Source organism: Calonectris borealis, chromosome 4, assembly GCF_964195595.1.
Source record: "Calonectris borealis chromosome 4, bCalBor7.hap1.2, whole genome shotgun sequence".
Classification (NCBI taxonomy): Eukaryota; Metazoa; Chordata; class Aves; order Procellariiformes; family Procellariidae; genus Calonectris; species Calonectris borealis.
Window position 1 is genome coordinate 68,789,866 of NC_134315.1, and position 20,393 is coordinate 68,810,258.

Here is a 20,393-nt window from a genome sequence, read left to right on the forward strand (position 1 = left end):
ACAATTAAGTATTTTGCACTCCTATCTAGTTATAGCTTGCTTAAAGCATTTCTTTCAGAAGGACATCTGTCTTGATCTGAGAACCTTAAGAGCAGGACACCTTCACCTTTTCCTGGTGGTTTCTTCTTGTAGTTAATCACTCTTACTGTTAAAAATGTGTACCTTATTTTCATTTGGAATTTGTCTTGCTGAAACCTTGTTCTATAGGTTCTTATTATATCTTTCTTTGCTAAGCTGAAGACCCTATGGATATCTGATACATAATCTGTATTTCAGTACTTGGATATTATATTTAAGTGGCTTCTTAAGTATAGTTTTTTATAAGCAACGAATTGAGATCTGTAAGGCCATTGAATCATTTCTGATGCTTTTCTACGCCCTCTCCATGATTTCACCATTCTTTGGTAAAGAATAATTCTAGAACTCTAGTTAGCCTTCCAGAATTGGTTTCATTAATGCAGCATGGTTGTGGTTTTTGCTATGGCCCAGATTAGTTTTTGGAACAATTTGGATGAATTTTACCATTATGGTATGTAATCAGAATTAAAAAAGAAAATGTATTGTGGGCCTTATGAAATGAAATCAAGGAGTATATGAAAATTAAATCATGGGCTATAGCTTGTCTGTGGACTATCAGTCCCCCATGCCTGCTGTCTTACAGAGGAGGGGCTTTTGTTTCCCTATTTCTTTTGGCTGCATTAGAAAATTAGTTGTTCTAATGGCCCACTAGTATAACATATTTCTGTTCTGCAAGTATCATCAGCCCTTTATAAGAGGGAAAAGCAATACAGAAAAGATAAGAAACTTGATCAAGGACAGAAAAAGTAGTCACTGTCAAGATTAGTGTCAGAACGGTTCCTAAATGACACTACTGTTGCTGATATCAATCTATTCCTCTTCATTGTGAGAGGTCATAGCTGTTCTTCATTTTAAAGGTAGCCAACAGTGTGTTGATTGCAAAGTTCTTAATACAATACAGCTTTTAGAGCTTTGTTTTAGTGGTAAAATCTTGACTTATCTAATAGTTGGGCCAGATGAAAGTACCTACCGTGAGATTACAGTTCTATGCAATTTGGTATGCAGAGGAGGCAAGAAGAGGGTGTATACATATTAAATGAGATCCATATCTTCACTCTTCTTCTTAAAACCATTTCTTCATCAAAATCATTATCAAAATCAAGACATAAGCAAGAGTAAAAGCTCAGGAAAGGAAATATCCTTCCTCTTAGTCACAGTCAGGCACCGTTTAGAAAAAGAGTCAGACTATCATCACCATCATGACCTAGAGTTTAAAAATGCCTGAGAGGCATCTGAAACAAACGTGAGCTTCCTCTGAAAGGTAAATGGCTGGTCTGGTGTTTTCTGACAGCCTCTTAAAACCCTCTCCACGTGTGAGTGGACATTGTCCCCTTGGACATGCACAGTTAAACCTTAATTCACTGTCAGCACAAGTCACTTTGTGTGAGGGGCAGTAGTAATGAGTGGAGTTTCACAATAGGATGTAGTTAGCACAGAGAACACTCCTTGCAGGAAAAAAAATCTTGTTCTAAATTAAGGCTGTAGTCTGCAAGAGGGACAGAGAGTCAACAATTATCAAAGCTCTGGAGCTCTGAATTCATTATACCAATTGACTCTATCTTTTTCTACCTCGTAGAATGCAATTCCATATATAGACACCCAAAATAGCTGTAAATGAGATAGTTTTCAGGAGCTTTTTAAAGAAAAAAAAAAACTCGCCTGTAAACCATAAACAGTCCAGCTGTGACAGCACACAATTCCATATTTACTAATTTTCCATACTAAAAAGCAAACATTAGCTGATGTGGAATTTTATATTAATGTGACTATGCCACTTCCAGTGCCTGACCTAACTTGTTGAAGGTGTCTCAGATCCTGATTTCACAGTGATTAATCTAGATTCACTTCATGTTAGCCAATATCAGAATCTGGCTGTATACATCTGTTTTCTAACAACCATTTACTAGAGTAGTACCAGATGGCAAGGAATACGTTCTTGGCAAAGCGTGTAAACTAGGGGAGGAAATTAACTAGTCTGAGTCTGATCCCATACAAGACTTTATACTCAAATGGAAACAGCATTTGGTTGATGTGAGAATTAGGAAATCAGTGCTTGTAAAAATATATATATGCATATATAAAGAGGCATCTTCAGCTGAGTTACTACCAATTTATGAAAATGTATGTAACAGTAGGACTAAATCTACTGAAACTGCATTGGTCAGAACTTATCTAACAAACTCTGTTTCATATGTGCTTGATCTATGATTTATTCCTTAGAGCAGTCCATGGGATTGTATTTTAAGATGGGCAGATATTGTTTGAGAAATAGAATTCTTCTTATAGTTCCCAGACTCAAAAATGGAAATAGAACACTTGCCTGTGTTACATTTTTTTGTTTCTGGCTTCAGCTAATGAGTTCCTAATGCAATAAGGAACTGTATTTCAGGTATGGATACTACTAAGTTATTCATCCATTGCAAACCTTGTACATCAACTTTTTATGTAAAACCAAACCAAGATTAATTTTAAAGTTTCTTTTACCTTTGCATTGCTGTACTAATACACATAATGTATTTTATTTATCAATATTTTCTGTATCAGAATTACTGATATTTTGGACTAGAACATGATCAAATAAACTCAAGACCAATAAAAATAGCTTTTACAGAAGTGAAGTCTTCATCTGCTATTGCCTTATATGTATGAAGAAAAAAAAGCATAAAAGAATAAGGTTCAAAAGCATCGTAGCTGTTGTTCTGTTAAAAAATTTGTGTATCTTCCTGAGCACTTTTAACAGACGCATTAATTTTCAAACTATCAATATCAAACTATCAAAGCAAGTTTCCAACATGTTTTTCAATAGAACTCAATCAGTTATAAAAGTTATCAAAATAAACACTGTAATTATGGTCCATAGGCAGTGAGTTGAAAAAATTATTTTTAAGACTAAAGATTATGTTCCTGTTCAAGTACAAAACAAACATGAGGTCATATGAAAGAAGGAAGTCTGAATACTGAGTCAAATCCCAATAAATTTTTGTCTGGCAAAGGAAATTGAAATAATGCTTTACTAGAGCTTTTAAATACCTTTAAAAAACCCTGGAAAGTTGATTAGTCCAATGGTTTCAGATTATACTTTGAGCCAGAGATGTGGTGCTTTGTTATAGCCAGGATATCAAAAAACAGAATGTAGTCTGCCTGCTAAGAAGACCGTACTGAGTGCTCCCAGTTTTAGGAAAACTGCAAGGGCAAGAACAGTGTCTGTCAAAAGAGTAAAACATACTGTACCTGTCCACACTGAGGGCACAGAGATTAAGAACTGTGATTCCCACCGATGCCTTCTGTATAAAGGGAAGGAATTTGCAAAGAAACTGTCCAAATTCAGAATCTCCAAAAGGCCACTTCTGAGCAAGGAGCTAAAAAGAAGATATAAAATGATCAGAATATTTAAACAGTAACTTAGCAAGTGTGTAACAATTGTAATTATTTCTTGTCTTAGACATAGCCATTGTAACCTGGAATTCTCCATGCCTCAAGCATATCCTCAGTACTGAGTGAATCTGGGAAGTAACTGCTACTATAGAAGCACAGAGGGTGAAAGTTTAAACTTAGGTGTTGCCCTTGTACTGTTGTAATAGTAACTTGCATTGTTAAAAGATTTTTTATTGGTGTGCTTCAGCCACCGGTACTGAATAATGAAAATCTAACTCAACCCTGTCATAAATGGTTGCAATTACCGTGTCCCAGAACCAAGCAGTCAAAGCATAACTCACAGTTCATAATGAAATACCTCAGAGTCAAATTCTCATGCTTGCACGCAAGTAGATTCTTGTCATTGTAAATGTACCACTGCGTAACTTCTGACAATATTCACTGCCAGATTCTTAAGTGTGTGGAGAAAATATTGTACATACATAATTTGTTCCATATTATGTTTTAAAGGACTAGCATCATACATACATGTGGGTTGTACTACAAGGCAATAGAAAAGCATCCATTTGGAAAGATGTGAATGAGTGGCTGGGGTTTAGATTAGTATTTCCAAGGAGGCATTTACATAACAAACATGAATACATTGATTCATGTCAATAGTTGTGAATAATTAGCATGTAAACAGTAATCTTTCTAGCTGTAACTGTTAAAGCTTTGAACAAGTATACATACAAAATACAGGGTACAAAATTATTCAGGATAGTCAAATCTACAACTGACTGCAGAGTCACAGAAGATCTCCCTTTACTGGGTGCCTGGCAGTAAGATGGCAGATTACATTCAATGTAAGTAAATGTAAGAAGTGAAAAATTATTAAGTCCATACAAAGTACTGAGCTCTAACTTAGCTGATTCCACTCAAGAAAAGGATCTTACAGTCACCATGAATAGTTCTTTTGAAAAACGAAGTCACTAAACCTTCTCACCAGAAGGGGAAGAGTCACTCTTGCACTACCGTTTTTTTAATGTTCTTCCCTAAATCTCTGCTGCTGAGCCTTTGTCAGGGGTAGGATACTGAATAAGAGGTAAGAGGAGTTCTTTGTGTGATATAGTGCAGCAAGTTCTTATGCTCTTATCAACTTCTGTTGAAGTGGTTGTGTGTTAGAAAGCATTAGATTTGAAAAGAAGATATCAAGTGCTTCAGCCAGATATGTAACTTTGTCAACATCCTAGTGGATGTTGTATCCCCTATATAAGCAGGGGGGCGGTAATAACAATTGTCTTACTGGATAATTAATTATTACTGCTGTGCAGTTGTTGGATTTATATTAAGCCTTTCTGAACACAGGCCAGAACACAGAATATTTTGATGGTACCGTCTAAATTTGGAGATGTTTTCATTTGCTTCAGAGGAAGACAGCAAATGATACACTATGGAGTAACAATTATAAGCCAAACCCAAGCTTTTGAAGCTTCTAAAACCTAATTTTGCTGAATTTTTGAAGGTGTCAGATCCAGACCTGGGACTGTTTTATAGAACTAAAATAGATTTAAACTTCACAACAGTTTTATTGTCAAGTGCATAAACTGGTGGCACAAAAAGCATTTGCAATAAATACAGTATGTGTAATGTGCCACAGTCTTGTTCCTGGGCAAGAGCGCAAAATAAAAAGGAGAGAACAAGGAACTTTCATCTGCACAAATGTGCAAGTATTGGCACCATTGCATTCTGCATGCAAAATTTAGTTGTGTTCTTTCAATGATAAACACAATCTATGAATCATATATTTTTAACATTTTTACAGTTAAAACTGAACAAAGATTATACTGTTTGGAATATGATTAAATCAACAGAAATTTGAATTGTTGTTTTCAGAGTTTGCTTTCTTGCAGACCTGTTCTGCCAGGCCATCTTCATACTTGGGCAGACTTCTTTGCTTACAGTCAGTTCACATTTTGGGAGTTATCTTTGCAACCACAAGGACTAGAAAATTTTTTCAGTAAAGCCTTAGACTCTGGAACACACTCATCTAGTAAGAGTGGGTCGATTCTGTCTGCAGAATTAGAAAAACAATTTTGATTGTAGCTCAGGACTGTAGTATTCAAAGTAAACATTTTATTTCTATTTAAATTACTGTTGAATTGAAACATACTAATAATCACTACCTTTAACAATATAAATGTTAACTATGGGGAGTTAAAATTCACATCTATCTTTATCTCAGTTAAGGGAGGAGATACCTTTCTATTTTTTCACAGCATGAGTTTTTCAGAGCACTTTGTTGTAGAGTACAGGATGTTTATCACTGAATGCCAGATTTGTAGGAATTCATATTCTCTTTACAGTCAGTCCTGATCTGGCTTTTTCACATCCCCTCTTTTTTATAGCCATTCATCACAATGCTAAATTCCTTGTGCTTTTTTCCCCCCCGATAATACCTCAAAAATGCGGGAAGTAGCTATGTACTACATGCTGCCTATGTCTTTCTAGGACCATATTCATATTGTCATTTGATTACTTGTATTTCAAGACAGATTTTAGCAATTCATAGCCTTCAGCCAACTGGGTGTTAATACTATGAAGCAAACTTATGTATATGTCTGCTCATTAAATAGGAAAGGTGTTATCTGTTAGGCATTATATTTTTTACTGATTATTTTTTCTCTTCAGCTGAATATTAAAACAAGATTTCTCAACATAAGCTATAGGATCAATGCAAGTTTGCCTACTCCCTATTTCTTGAGAGTGTTAGATTACCATATAAATGTGGTTCCATTTGCTCTTGTTCTGTTACTATATGTTGCTGTGTGTTTTCTGGCATATTGAGAACCCTTGCCTTCATCAAGGAGAGCTGAGTATCTTATTTACCATCAAGACCACAGCAGAGAAAATAAGAGCACTTTTGCAATGAAATTCCAGTTTAGGACAATCATATTTGATGAAAGAAAATCCTCCTTGTGCCAGAAAGCTAGGGAATGGATCACTAGGATTGGTAGTTTAACTATTGTCTGTACCTTCAGTAACAAAGGTAATGAGATTATACCTGCAAGCTGTTGATTAGTTCCTCTGATTTTATCTGTATTTGTAGACTGAATAAAATACACTGAAAGCTCCAGCAGAATTATTTTCTAGATGGATTATAACAAATGTTTGCAGGGCATATTTTTGCCTTTTGCCTAGAACTCTTGCATGAGGCTTTAGTTTATGTCAGGGCTGCAGAAAAAACATTGGAAAAAGAAGGGGCGATCTGAATCCATGGTAATTCTCCAACCAGTTGTACTCATGTGGAATTTCAGCTCCAGACTCTTGTCTGGGTTTGGGTAAAATCAGAATAGTTTTCAGGCACCACTGGATGAAGGCTAAATTATAAATGGCACTGCCAGGGAAAAGAGGCCCTAGCAGAGTTTTGTCAATCCCGTGTGCCAACCAGAGCCCCAAAACTGAGTTATCATTATAGACCACACATTAAAAGGCAACTGAAGGATAGCCACCTATTAATTTATGTGCACTGACTGTGGCTGTGGCATATACCCAGCAATAGAAGTGAACAAGCACTTTGTAGTGACTGTGAAACTCTGTTACTACAAGGCAAATATTAGCTTCAAAAAGAAGTGTGTTGTACTTGAAAAAGGTTCACTAACTCATTACTCCTCACAGGGAAGCTTTATGGTTCCAGCATGTACACGTTCCCCACACCCCAGGAAGCTCTCCTTTTTTAAGATTAAAAGTATTTTATTCCTTTTGTTTCTTACACTTTTTCACTAATTGAAGTAACATCAGTACCAAATCATTAGACATTCTTTTCAAGTTGATTTTAATCAAAATCACTGGGATCAGAATTAAGTTATTTGATTTTTAAGATTAACCTTGCAATAATTTCTGTGGGTATACTCCATTATCATTCCGCATCAGCTATGCATTCATTACTTCCCCTTGGATCAGGTGCCAGTTTTTTCTTCTGTAGATATTTTTAGTCAGCAAATCTGTTCCTGTCTTTGGTTTTACTAATTTTACATCAAAACGAGTCCATTGCCCTCTGTTCTGCCTTAGCAGGGTACAAAAACTTCAGAGGGAAATAACACATTTATTCTGTATAAAAAAATAGGCCCAGGAATTTAATTTAATTAGTCCTGATTTACTTAGGTACAATATAAGAGCTGGGACTACTGGCTCTGCTCTTCCAGTGCTTTTGCATGTTTTAATATCCAAACAAAATGAGTATAAAATTTTAGCAGATTACATTTTCTCTCAATGCACGAGGATAGGAGGAATCAGGCTGACTATCCCAACTTGTATTCCAGTTCTCCTTGAGTTGGTCAAATGGATTGTGCTTTTGCAAACCCACTCACAAAATCTCTGAGGTTTCAAAATAAGACATGCAGCAAAGGAAATGCACTTTTCCCCTTGTGTGAAATACTTAGGAGTATTTCATATAGTTCAACTGTGGTGCAATTCCTGAGCGAGAAAAGAGTGTAGTCAACAGCATATTTTTACACTGAAATCAGAAACCAAGATTTCAAGGTTCTACTGTCGGTCTTAAAAAACCTCAGCAAAATGACCAGACAGCCACAGCTTCCTTGAGCATCCCCCCTTCTCTGCTGCTTTATATGGCCTCTCTGCCCTGACGCTCCAGCTTGAAACAAACAAGACAGCAGCGCTGAGAACATTCCTTTGCAATGATTTTTAAACGTCACTCAGTTGATTTTACTCTACTGCTGTTGCTATTTTCTAACCCCCATTAGTATGCTAGCTGATGTACAAAATGTAGATAAAGTCCCACTGTGCATCCCAAGCAATTTATATGTATTCTAAAAGAGAGAATCTTGTAATCCAACCACATGAGTATTCACCAGTACATGCTCATGTACATCCACAGTGTTTATCTAATACTAGGCTGATACTGTGTGTTTACAGGCAGATGATGACCCTGGAGCTCAGCCCAAAATAGATGGACTGAGGTTAGGTGCTGGATATGAACCGGCTCTGAGCTGCTCTATAAAAACTGCTTTGGTTCAACAACTACATGTCAGGGGGTCCTCTCTCTCTGCCTCATGGCATTGAGGATGAAAGCAAAGGTTTCATACCTGCCCTGATCTCATCCTAGTGCTCTAGAGCCTTCCTCTTCCTGTATCCACTTGGGACCATTGCTGTGGTGACACACAAGATCTGTTTCCCAGAAACTGAACTCTGTTTCATACAGATAGTGCTTGCCCCTCATGCTGCCCCCATGCAAGATGCTCTCCTGAGTTTCATGGCGTTTAAGCGTTCAGTGATACTGATGGAACAACTCTGGCACAACCCTGGCAGCTCGAGTTTCTGCTCTGTCTTCAGCAGGACAAATGGAAATTCTTTCTTCCCTGACTTCTGTTACACTCGTGCAGTAATGGAGAAAAGGACCAAACCAGCAGATTTCTGTTTGTATAGATAATGTCTAGTTGTGTAAGTGACCAGCATCTCCTAACTGTGTAGTAGGAGTTACAAAACCAGCGTATTCTGGGGTGATTTCCTTTCCTTGCATCATAGCCCAGAATGAAAGAAGAGAAATTTCTCTGGTTTTGTCAGATCAGCACATTTGGGTTTTTTTTTCCTTTGTTTTTTAAGGCTAGTTTCCTCTAGGAGACATTGAGCTGTCTTGGTAAAGCTCTCTCTTAAATTGTGTTCTACCATTATGTAGACACATATTGGTATGTGTCTTTTTCTTAGCAATGTCTGCTTCAAGGCATGGGCTGAATACAGTACCTGGTGTTTTGGTTGGAATCCTGGTGAAATCTGACTGAACACAGAAGTGTCCAAGGTCTATACCACTGAGCTGACTGCATTAAGTGACAAAAAGATGATAATTCTGACTGAAGTGTTCCTCTTGTCTCTGATCTGTAAGACTGATTAGTTAGGAAGAAGGGTGGATTAAGTCTCCTGCTTGTGGTATTTTGATTGTGGTATTTTGATTCAGTGACTCAACCGGGACCCTGCTGTCCCCATGAAACTTCATAGGACAAGAATTCACTGCATGTTCTCAAGTCTTTCTCTTCTTCCTACAAGCCATGTATCCAAGAGAGAATTGCATTGCACGACAATCCTCATCCATTTCTTGCTTGGGACCCACAGACTGTTGCTCATCCCACATATGTAACTCAGCTGTGCTCCACCACTTGGCTGGGAAGAGGGAGAGCTGTAAGGGTGAAGGAGAGAGAACACAGCCTGTCGCTAGGTATTCCTTCCCTTCCCACTGCTGGAGTGAAAAGCCTCAACTTTGAGAAGGACAGTGAGTAGAGGAAAAGTAGAGGAAAACAAAGAACAAGGCTAACCTTTATAATGCAGGGCACAAGACCAATATGGAGTATATCATGGTGACATGATAGTTCGCGCTTCTGCTAACTTTGGTATCACTTGGTTTTTTCCTTATACTTAGATTCACAATAATGCCATGGTAGAGAAGGCACACTGCATCTCTTCAACTGTTCTTTGCAGGAAATACATTCCTAATTTTGCTACAACCAAGAACCGCCTTTTTTCCACTTTGGGTGGATAAAAGACTTTTTTTCTGGAAGGAAGAAAGGTCATGTGGGGATGTATGAGAACCATCAAAGACATTTTTTTCTCTGAATTGCTCTACCACAGCTTTTTCTGCTATTTTGCTCATCTTTGCCCAGCTGAGTAAAGGTGGAGGTAGCAGAGGGTCTCATGCCATTTCATGAATGCCTACAGTCTTTTTCTCCTGCTTCGGCAACTATGGAAGGGAATGTATAGTTTTTACACAAGAAAAAATAGATTATACTTCCAGAGATCCTGAAAGGTAAGAAAACAAATGCTCTGTTTTTGAAGCAGAACATTCTGTCTCAACTAACTGGTAAAAAAATAAATCCTAAGTTTTACGTTCATGTTAAAATGTTTATATTTATTACAAAAAACTACTTAGTGGTAAAGCATTCCTAACAACTCTAGACATCTCCCGTGTGGTATTTTTGCTGTTTACAAAGTAAGATTAGTTTCTTTTTTGTTTTACGTGGTGTTGGCTAACTTCCCATCCTTTTAGGTAGACTGTTTCTCAAGCTGTGCTGCTCTTCTTCAGAAAAACGAGCTGCAAAGAATTTTTTCAATCCCTGGGCAAAACATTGCTTTTGTTATTCTTCCAGCTGTGTTGTCTTTTGTGTGTTGCTAAAGAGAGTGACAGGATTGTTAAGAAATTTCTGCAGAACTGGTAAACCCTGGATATGCACAATCAAAACAATTCCTTGTTATCTGTAGAGTTCAGTGGATTGAAAAATAAATACAGCAAACATACTAAAATATTCTGTTAAACCTAGAGTTTCCAGATACTGTACAGTATTACAAATCCACAGAACAGGAAGGCAGGTATGAGATACGAAATTGAAGATGAGGGAGGAATTGCCTGTGCATTCCTTAACTCCAGCCCTGATCTGCATGTTAAACACTTTCTGCTAGGAAGCTGTAGCCTGTAAATGGAGGGAAGAGATTCCTGATGGACCTCCCTTCCCTGTTCCATTTTGGGTAACTTCTGCCTTCAGGACTCAGCGATCAATTCCTGTGCTACCTCTAGATTTCTTTGTGTATGATCACTACATGGAGACATACACCCAAATAATAGGTCATGATCTGAGCAAGTTATATGGACTTCTGCATCACACTGGGCTACCAACGCGTTGCTTCTTGGAATCACTGATAAGAATTCAGTGAAAGCCAGAACGCAGCTGTTAAGCTGGTGGCCTCAGAATTTCCTACTGGTGTTGGTATTTCATTTGAGAAATATACACTGCATATGTGACAAATTTTGCTTTTAAAGAGGGGTTTCTTTTCTAAGTACACTGAACTTCATGCGTGCTGTGGGCTTGGCCTTATACTCCTTTGGCACAAAACTATAACTACTGTGGATGTCACTTGCTCTATTAGCCTACAGGATCAGTCCCAATGTGTTTAATTATCATCCCTGCTTATGTATAATATTAATTCTGTCAGTAAAGGTAATCAGATATGCCAAATAATTTGTGATTAAGAAGGGATTGGTCTAACACTTATGCATTTGCTCTGATATTGAAAAACGTCCATGAATAGAAATGCCTCAGCTAAGTCTTCCTTTACTGAAGACAAAATGGCTGAAGATGTTTGCTTACTGCCAGCTACCTTTTATATTTAGATTCATAATGTTTTAGGTGGACTACTCAGATTTAGATGCTGTTGCAACTAAGGAAAGCATGAATACCAATTTACTAACAAAAAAGCTTAGTTTACTAAAGAAAACATCATCATCTTGAGCTCTTTGAGCAGTGGACACTCTTGCTTGTTTTCTGGGTAAATGTCTTTCACTTTACACCAGTAAAATCGTTAGGAAAATGTTTGTTATTCACATTTAAAGAAACAGGTTAAAAGCTGGCTTATTTGCCTCATCTACTTCTTTATAAACCAATGGCTTAAGGAGTTAAGCATATTAAGATGTAAGGCAATATAATTTATGTCAATCCTATATAGGTCAGTTTTCAATAAATAGAACTCACTTAAACATTTTTCTCTAAATTGCATAAAAATGGAAGCAGAGACAGCTCAGGACTTCCCAATAACATAGTTAAAACTGAATTTTGCTATTCCAAAGGTGAGAACCTTGATCTAGAGTGTTTCTAGCTCCACGAGCTCAGGAAAGAGCTCTGGACAGCTTTTTCTGTGGAGAGCACCTGCTGTTCTTGCTGTTGCTCTGCTGAACTTCAGCCAGTGACAGCAGCAGCAGCAGCAGCCATAAGGGCTTTCCAGAGCTTTAGTGCAGCCAAGGCAATAGTGGTGCTATGGATATTCTGCTGCTGCCTATGTATAGCCTTAGAAAACTATGTAGTTTCTTTATGGAAGGCAGTCCTCTAAAGAAGTTTTTGTGCATTGTGTCCTAACTTACCTTATTTGCTACAAATACACATGGCAGTGATGGGTAATACAGGTGATGCAGCAGCTTTCAGCCATGTGCTATGCCACCTGATACTAGAAAAGGAGGTATGAAACCTGTCTCTTCTTCAGTGCATTAACCCTACCTCTACAGCAGCATAAAACATAAAAGTTGTATTTCCCAATCTTCTTTTCACTGCAAAGAAGTCATTCTTACTGATTTGGAGGCTTTAAGCTTTGACATCTTGAATATCTGAGATGGGTATGTTTTGGGTAAAGAGGAAACTACTTGGGTCCAGGTGCTATAAACGTGATTGAAAATGAATGTCTTAGTTCAGTCTATTAAGGCTGGATTTATAACTGGCATCCTTCCTGTAAAACTCAATTTGTTACAATTTTTAATACTGATTTGATACTACAAGTGGATATACTAGCGGTAATTAAGTGTAATGGGGCTTTAATACATCCAGAATATCTTCAAAGGAGACTAGTGAATATTAATCACATCTCAATCCATTTAACAAATTGCTAAGGGGAATCCACTATATAATTACAGTAATTGGAGAAAGTAAGGGGGAATTTTTGAGCCTACTGTACCGTGAAGAAAGGATAAAAATGTCAAAACACCTGTGACCATATCTTTAGCTGACATAAATGACATAATTTCTTTTTTTTTTTTTTTCAGCACCACATCTTTGTTAATTGTGTAAATGCATAACAGAATGATGGACTCAATTCTCCTGGGACCTTACATTTTCAATTACTATAATCTTATAGCTACTTCTTTCTAAGGATTTGTAAAATGGATTTCAATATCAGTAACATTACCTACTTCTCTTTTGAAAGTAGTTTCAAAATAGTTAAGGCTACCTTATGTTTCAAGAAAGTGATTATACCTATTTCTGATATTACATTATAATTACACAGTATTACACATTTTGTTCTATACGATGTGGCCATCTTCACACTGTACTTTTGGTTATTTTAATATGCAGATGAATACTTGTTTACTCTAATTCTGATTTCAGAGCTGTTTTGTCCTCCAAAAAATGAAGATCTGACCTATAAGGTATTAAGTGTTTGACACCATTTGTTTGTATAGATACTAATACATGGTTCAACATAAGGCTGACTCTGAAGCTAAAAGAATGTTTAAAATAAAGTTCAGAACGAAGTGTATAAAATACTTAAAATTTAAACCTTAAAACAAAAATAAAACCACTTTAATTTTTTTCCTTAAAAGACTACCACTTCCACTTTCAAATTGTGATATTTCTAGCGGCCACCCTTCATATGGTCATTCAACAAGAGGAGCTAAATGGTGCCACAGATTTTAGGATCCCTAGTGATACAAACAGGAATGCCATTTAACAAACTTTAAAATCAACTCCTAATATAAGCAGACATATTACTGAATGGTTTGTATGAAAAATGGACTATAAATAATAGAATTTCTTATCAGAAGTACTAGAGCTCCCTTATAAATGCTATAAATGCTTCCCTGTATCACAGCACATGCAGCTAACTATACAACAAGATGGTTGTATATAGTAATTTTTAAGTAATTTATTTTGGAGGTTCAAGCACTCAAAAAATTACTAAAAGCTAGAATTATGCTTGTAAATGCAATTTTAATTCTGCCTTCTTACATGTGGGAATTGACATACATTGATGTCAAGGGGCTGCTGTTTCATTCACAGCCTTTATTTATCAAATACTTCTCTGCAGTACAGAGATAAATTTTCATAAAGGCTAAGGTAATTTCATTTGTACAGAGAGATTCAGGACCACAGTTCATCATATAAGATATAGCAAGGCAAGTGAACCTACAGAATGCCAAAGAAGTGTCAGAAAATTAATAGAAAAAATGTATTGCAAAGTAATAAAGAGAACGTAAAAAATATTTTTTGTTACTTTTAACTAAACTTCTAAATTTTCAGAAGACCATCAAAAGGCAATTCTGAAAGGCAAAATTAATTCCAGATTTCCATTCCTCTTTGTGAAGAAGCAGCAGAGCTCTTGTAATGTTAGAAAAATTGTGTAATAAAAATACCTGTTCTTTCCCAAACTCAGCTCTGAAAAAAACGCATGCCATTTTTCCTTAAAATTTCCTTTAAAAGTCAGAAATACCACGAGAAGTAAGAACACTGCCTTAGCAATTATCCATAAAGACAGCAGGATAATTTACCAGGGAGGAAACTGTTATGCATCATGGGAGTCCAGTTTGCTAATAATAATGAAAACATGGAGTACCCCAATCCCATGTCCTGTTAGGCATCCACACAGCTATGGAAGGCAGGTGAATCTCAAATCAGGCAGAGGCTAATCTTTCTCATCAACTTGTTAAGTCAAAGTACTCTACAGATATCTGCTATCTTATCAACAAATTGATTATTTAATCTTCCAGGTAGAATAATGAAAAACGGAAACTAGAATTTCCATTAAATCACGTACATTACTATTAACAATCTTTATCCTAGTTTCAAATTCATATTATATTAAAACCAGATAAAGTTAAAAGACTTATCTGTAATTTATGCTACTGGAAGATCAGAACCAGGTACTGCATTTTACTGTAGACAATGTGCCTCTGTACAAATGTAATATATGCACATATACATATTTTTAATCAATTAATGAATTCAAATTTTTATTATCTTGTCCTATAAATACCTGCATAATACAGGTCAATAGTTATGATGTCAATAGTTATATAGATACAAAATATGTCTTTTCAATTCACTGTTTCTTTAATTTTAAAATCCAATTTGAAACCACAGAACACTAGTTATTATAAAGTTATGCATTAAAATGTTTTGTTTAAAACACGTGTAAATAAAAGTTAAGTATCTAGAATCTTTAAGGGTCAAAATTGTGAGGAATATTTTTTTTTAATTATATTACTTAGTGGTTTATTTACTAACAGAAACACCTTAAGTTTTTACTGAGAAAAGAAAGAAAAATTATAATATCCTATCAACTATGCACCTGTATACAATCCACAAAGATACAGATAGAAGCTTACAAAATTCTTTGATTTTCTAAGATAAGTCAATATCAGCAAGATATATTTAAAAAGGACTCAGTTCTACTCATTCAAGCCTGTCCTTGACTCATGTAAGTTACATTAGTAAACATATATTGCATCAGAAAAAGCACTGCTTTATGGCTTTGTTTACCTAAAGTGGAAAATAAAAAAACTGGGACAGAATAACTTTATACCAGATTAAAGAATTGCTGAGGATCCTTTTTATACTTTGACAAATCCAGTTGAAATTTAATATTTCAAAAATGTTCTGTGATATAATTGATTTTACTATGGAATAATTTTGAGAATCTGCTATTAATGAATATTAAATTAAAACCTTAATGCTCAACTTTTAACTAACATAATTTCTCTCTGCAAAGTCATAACATGAAGCCTGCAGATCACAGAGGGTATTTTCTGTAAAAATATAAAGTAAAGATAGGATATTCCAAAAATAGCAACTAGTCCAACGCTGTATGTCCATCAAGGAGGAGAACAGTTTGTAAAAAGTCTTCCCTCATAAATTCTTTTGCTAGCTATAGTAACTATAATAAACGAAGAGTTCCTGTGAAATGCCCAAGGCCAGGCTTTGGTTCAGAGCTAAGAGCTACATCATCTTTATGGAGGTGAGACCTGAGAGCAAGGTTTTTGCTGCAGAACAAAAAGGAGTTGTATTTTTTCTTAAATGGACTATTCATTGACAGAAGAGCACTACTTAGGCAAAGCAGTAACCACAGAAAATAGACAGTGTACTTGTAAGGAAACTGCAATTAGAATGTATTGGTGTTGCATCCTACCTTGTACACAATGATAGGAATATCAATGACAATATAGATAAGGTCTCCTAGTGCCAGACTGGCTATCAGTGCATTCGGGCCATTCCTCATACACTTGTTCTGGTAAATGATCCTCAGCAGAGTTGCATTCCCAACCATTCCAACGATGAAAATAGCACAAGATACCACCGTGTTAATGTATTTAAAAGTTTCAGCAATCTTAGTCTGCTGGGAACATTTGACAGTTTGGTTGGACACCAGGGGCTGTCTGGTGGTGAGGAGTATGCTGGATTCGATCCCTGAGAAAGTGGAAAGGTAGTTTCCCAAGTCACTCTGATTGGCAGCGTATCTGTCAGAGCTGTCACTGAGGACAAATCCTGGAACCAGCAGCAGCAAGGAAACTCTTAAACACAAGGCTTCCATCCTGAAGTCCCCAAAGAGCAAATTCAGCGAGAAAGGGTTTTTTCAATGTTGCAGTGAGATACTTCTCACTTCTTCACCTGCAGAGAGAAACAATAAGCAAAAACAAAAAAGAAGAAAGAAACACAGAATCAACACAACAGGTAGACTAACGCACCCTGTTTCTCACTTGGAAGGGTATTTGAATGTACAGTCTCTACAGCACGTATGTATAAACACCTGTTTATAATCACTGTGCTACTCTGAAATCTAGATTCCCCACATTAACTGTCTGACAAAAGGCAAACACAAAAAGTTCCTTAAGTAATCGATAGCTTATACAAATGAGATCCCACAAAACCTTTTTAGTTTGAGACAGAATTTGTATATGAATGGAAAAAACACGGTGGGTGAAGTTCTGTTTTAAAATATAGTCTTGCAAGAAAAGTGTACCAGCAAAGAGAGGCCTTGGAGACTGCTGAATGATATTTTAGCTAAAATAAAAAGTTATTATTTTTTCTTTGAAAAACTAAGGTACCAGCACCTCATTAATAATTAAAGGTAGTAAATTTGTTAATTTTCTGAGTATTTTTGATATATTGTAACAATGAGGCTTTATACTATCTTTCTGTGACTTTGTAATTACCTGGGTTTCAAATGAAGACTGAAAATACATGTATTTCAAATAAAATTTTGGACCAGATCCAAAGTCCCTAAATATTAGGAGGAAGACTTTTATAGTCTCAGGGTAGACCTCTGGCCAGGAAAAGCCCTTCAAACTTTATTTGTCATTTGGTTCCTGAATATTGTTGCAACTCATGTTCAGTACTTAGCCATGGTGAAGCTAATTATAAAAATTTAAGCTGTTTTAAAGATAAAAAATACTTGGGTTTAGCATTCTAAGCAACAACTCATGACATTTCCAGATAGGAATGGAAGCACCATAGCATTCAGTCCCAGTAGGTACGACTGCCTATGTGTAACCCCCAGAGCTGGCTCCCTGCCACAGGGGGTATAGATACTACACCTCCATTGAAACCAAGGAGGCCACTCAAGTCCATTTCCTTGAAGCTTCAGTTTAATTTAAGATAAAGATTTTTTTACATGGCTCGTATCTGCAAAACAAGGCAAAGTGCTGCAGTGTTGCCAAAGGAAGAGTAGAAAGTAAAGTATTTATAACTTCCTGATTTCTAGGGACTCACATGAAGGATTTGGGAGGATCTTTTTAAATAAACGAATCCTAATTTCATTCCCTACGGGGCTATTAAGTCAGAGTTTATAGCAAGAAATTTACCAGAGAAAGAATGTGGGAGACAATTTACTGATAGGACTTCTGGACGAAGCCACAGTATAAATATTTACTACTATTACCCTCTTCTGTGGTGTGTGGTCTGTAGAAGTGTGTGTGTACCTATATTGCAAATGCAATGTTAACCTGGGTATTCCTGTTTGGCTTGTAGAGTGCTATCCCTCACAGACCAGGGATCCACGTTTACAGTCTTTTATATTGGTGTATTTGAGATGAGGATCTGACCAACTGTGAGTTCCTATGCACTCAATTTTAAAGTTTAATATACTAAACAGTAAATCCTTCTTATTAAAAGCCGGTTACGATGGTACCTCAGGGCAGTTAGCAACAGCTTGCGTGATGTAACTGCTTTCACTTTAGGTTTCTAAATCATGCTAGAAATAACAGACATATTTGACTGTAACTCTTTTTCAGGCAAGTATTAATACTGTTATTATTTACTATGACTATGGTTCCCCAATTTACAAATGGAAAAACTGCATCACTAATGATTTAAATGACTTTCCCAAGTTCATACTTGCCCAAGTAAATGTGATACAGCTATGAACAGAACCCACAGCCCTATGCTTTAGTGGTTATATTAGTATCCTCCTTATTTAATGACGTTTTCTTGTGAAAATTTGATATATATATATGTCGTATGAACATGGTGGTAGCATGGCAATCATGCAGCCAGCATGCAAAGCTAGGAACAAAATTGCCAATTACCATCTCTTCCCTCTCCTGGAAGAAAATTTTCCATAAGAAGCAAAACTAGAAAATTTTTAATATAATAATTTCTAAGGATATTTTCTTACGGATTCCTGACAGTCCTTCATTCCTCTGTGCATATTTTCAAAGTATTTATATTGTTACAAAATATAACATGCAAACTGCCTCATGTAAGTAACGTACTAGCATCCGTAATAACTTCTTGTAATAACATAATCTAGTATTCCCCTTCACATGTACTCTGAATACTTGGAGTGTGTGAGGTGGTTGTGTTCATCTGGAGGCCACATGCGTGTGCTGTGCCTGTGCTCCCCCAGCACTGCAGAAGTAGCCGCAGATGCAGTGAGCAAAACTCCTAACTTGCCAGGGGTATCAAGCCAGAAAAATTCCCGTGCCGAGATTCACAAGAAGAGACCATACTATTGGAAATGAAATTGTTCAAAGTATTAAAGACGAGCTAAAACGTTAACGGTGATTAATCTGCCCAAAAGGCAGCTGAGATGTGAACAGGAGCAAATAAACTTAACGGGGGCACGAAAGCGCTGAAAGCAAGCCTGCCGACAAGGCGAATTTCTCTCGGTTGTCTCCCACCCCAGCCCAGACCGTGCGCGCTCTTTGCTGCTGGGATAGCTGCCTTCTATTTCTTCCTCTAACGCAAAAGAAAACGTTCTCCGCTTGTAACACTGTCAAAGATCAATTCCAACATGCACTTGGCGAATCAGTGCTACCTCCCCTGCAGCCGATATAGAGCAGCTGAGAAGACCTATATGTTGTTAAACTTTATTTAGTAATAGTTATCCCAGCTGCCTTCTGCCTGTCTCTTGTTCTCGCTCTCCCTCTCTGTCTCTCACACTTACCCCCCGACAGGCACCCAGAGGTGCACCACCGTCACCTAGTCGTTCTCTGGAGCGTTACCGAGCAGCGCTGAAAGCGCCCCGCGGCTCCGGGCCGGGCTCTCCCCGGGAAGGAGCAGAGGCTCCGGCCCGGCTGCTCCAGCCCGGCTGCTCCAGCCCGGCTGCTCCAGCCCGGCTGCTCCAGCCCGGCTGCTCCAGCCCGGCTGCTCCAGCCCGGCTCCGCCGGCCGCAGACCGCGCGCCCCCCCCCGGCGCGCCCCCTCCGCCGGGCCCGCGCTCACCCGCATGCTGCCGCTGCTGCCGGGAGTTTCTTCCGAGTGGCTTTTCCTGGGATAGTCTTACCAGATCCTCCTGCCCTGCGTCTGACTGGGTGGGACTGAGAATCTCCACCTCCGCGAAATCAGTAAAAGAAAGAGACAGACCGAAGAAGTCAGGGCGTCCCCTCTTTTCTGCCCCCTCCCCCAATTAAAACAAACCTCCAGCCCAAAATGAGCCCCTGCCAATGTTAAACACAAAGGCTGCCTCGCGGGCACAGGGGAACACTGAGCTCTTTAACCGTTTCCTCGCTGAAATTGAGATGAACGACTTTGCTGGACTCATCCAAGCAACAGCCTTGGGAATCCACTACTGCTAATAGCACGTAGGATTCTCAGAAAGGTTGTGTATCTGATCGAACCAGGCGGCAGAGGAGCCATGAGCAGAGCAGGGGAAAAAAATGTCATGACGAAATATACAGCTTTTGCTTTGCATTTTCCCCGGGTTTGGCCAGGATTATAATACGTTTCCAAGACAATCAGTAAAACTCGATGTGTAAGACTTTCAAAAATGCTGGATCCATAAACAGTGATTGTTCCTGGGTGAAAATTTCTGTGGTCCATCGAGGACACACCTTGCTAATACCTCTTAGTTTTCAAGACCAAAAATGCATTTACAAAGGTAATAAAAGTGTAGCATTTTCTGGCATTCCTGTGTTTCCTAATA

The 20,393-nt window shown here is 37.6% G+C and overlaps 1 protein-coding gene across 1 annotated transcript in view; it reads right to left on the bottom strand.

The window, feature by feature from the left end:
* The window catches only part of EDNRA (endothelin receptor type A), a 34,158-nt gene extending 14,385 nt beyond the window's left edge, over positions 1-19,773 (bottom strand). The window contains exons 1-3 of the mRNA XM_075150012.1: positions 19,694-19,773; positions 16,162-16,640; positions 3,310-3,437 (exon numbers count right to left, since the gene is read on the bottom strand). Of these exons, the coding sequence (XP_075006113.1) occupies positions 3,310-3,437; positions 16,162-16,563 (530 nt within the window). The 5' untranslated portion in view covers positions 16,564-16,640; positions 19,694-19,773. The remainder of the gene's footprint in view (positions 1-3,309; positions 3,438-16,161; positions 16,641-19,693) is intronic.
* Between the last annotated feature and the right edge of the window lie 620 nt (positions 19,774-20,393).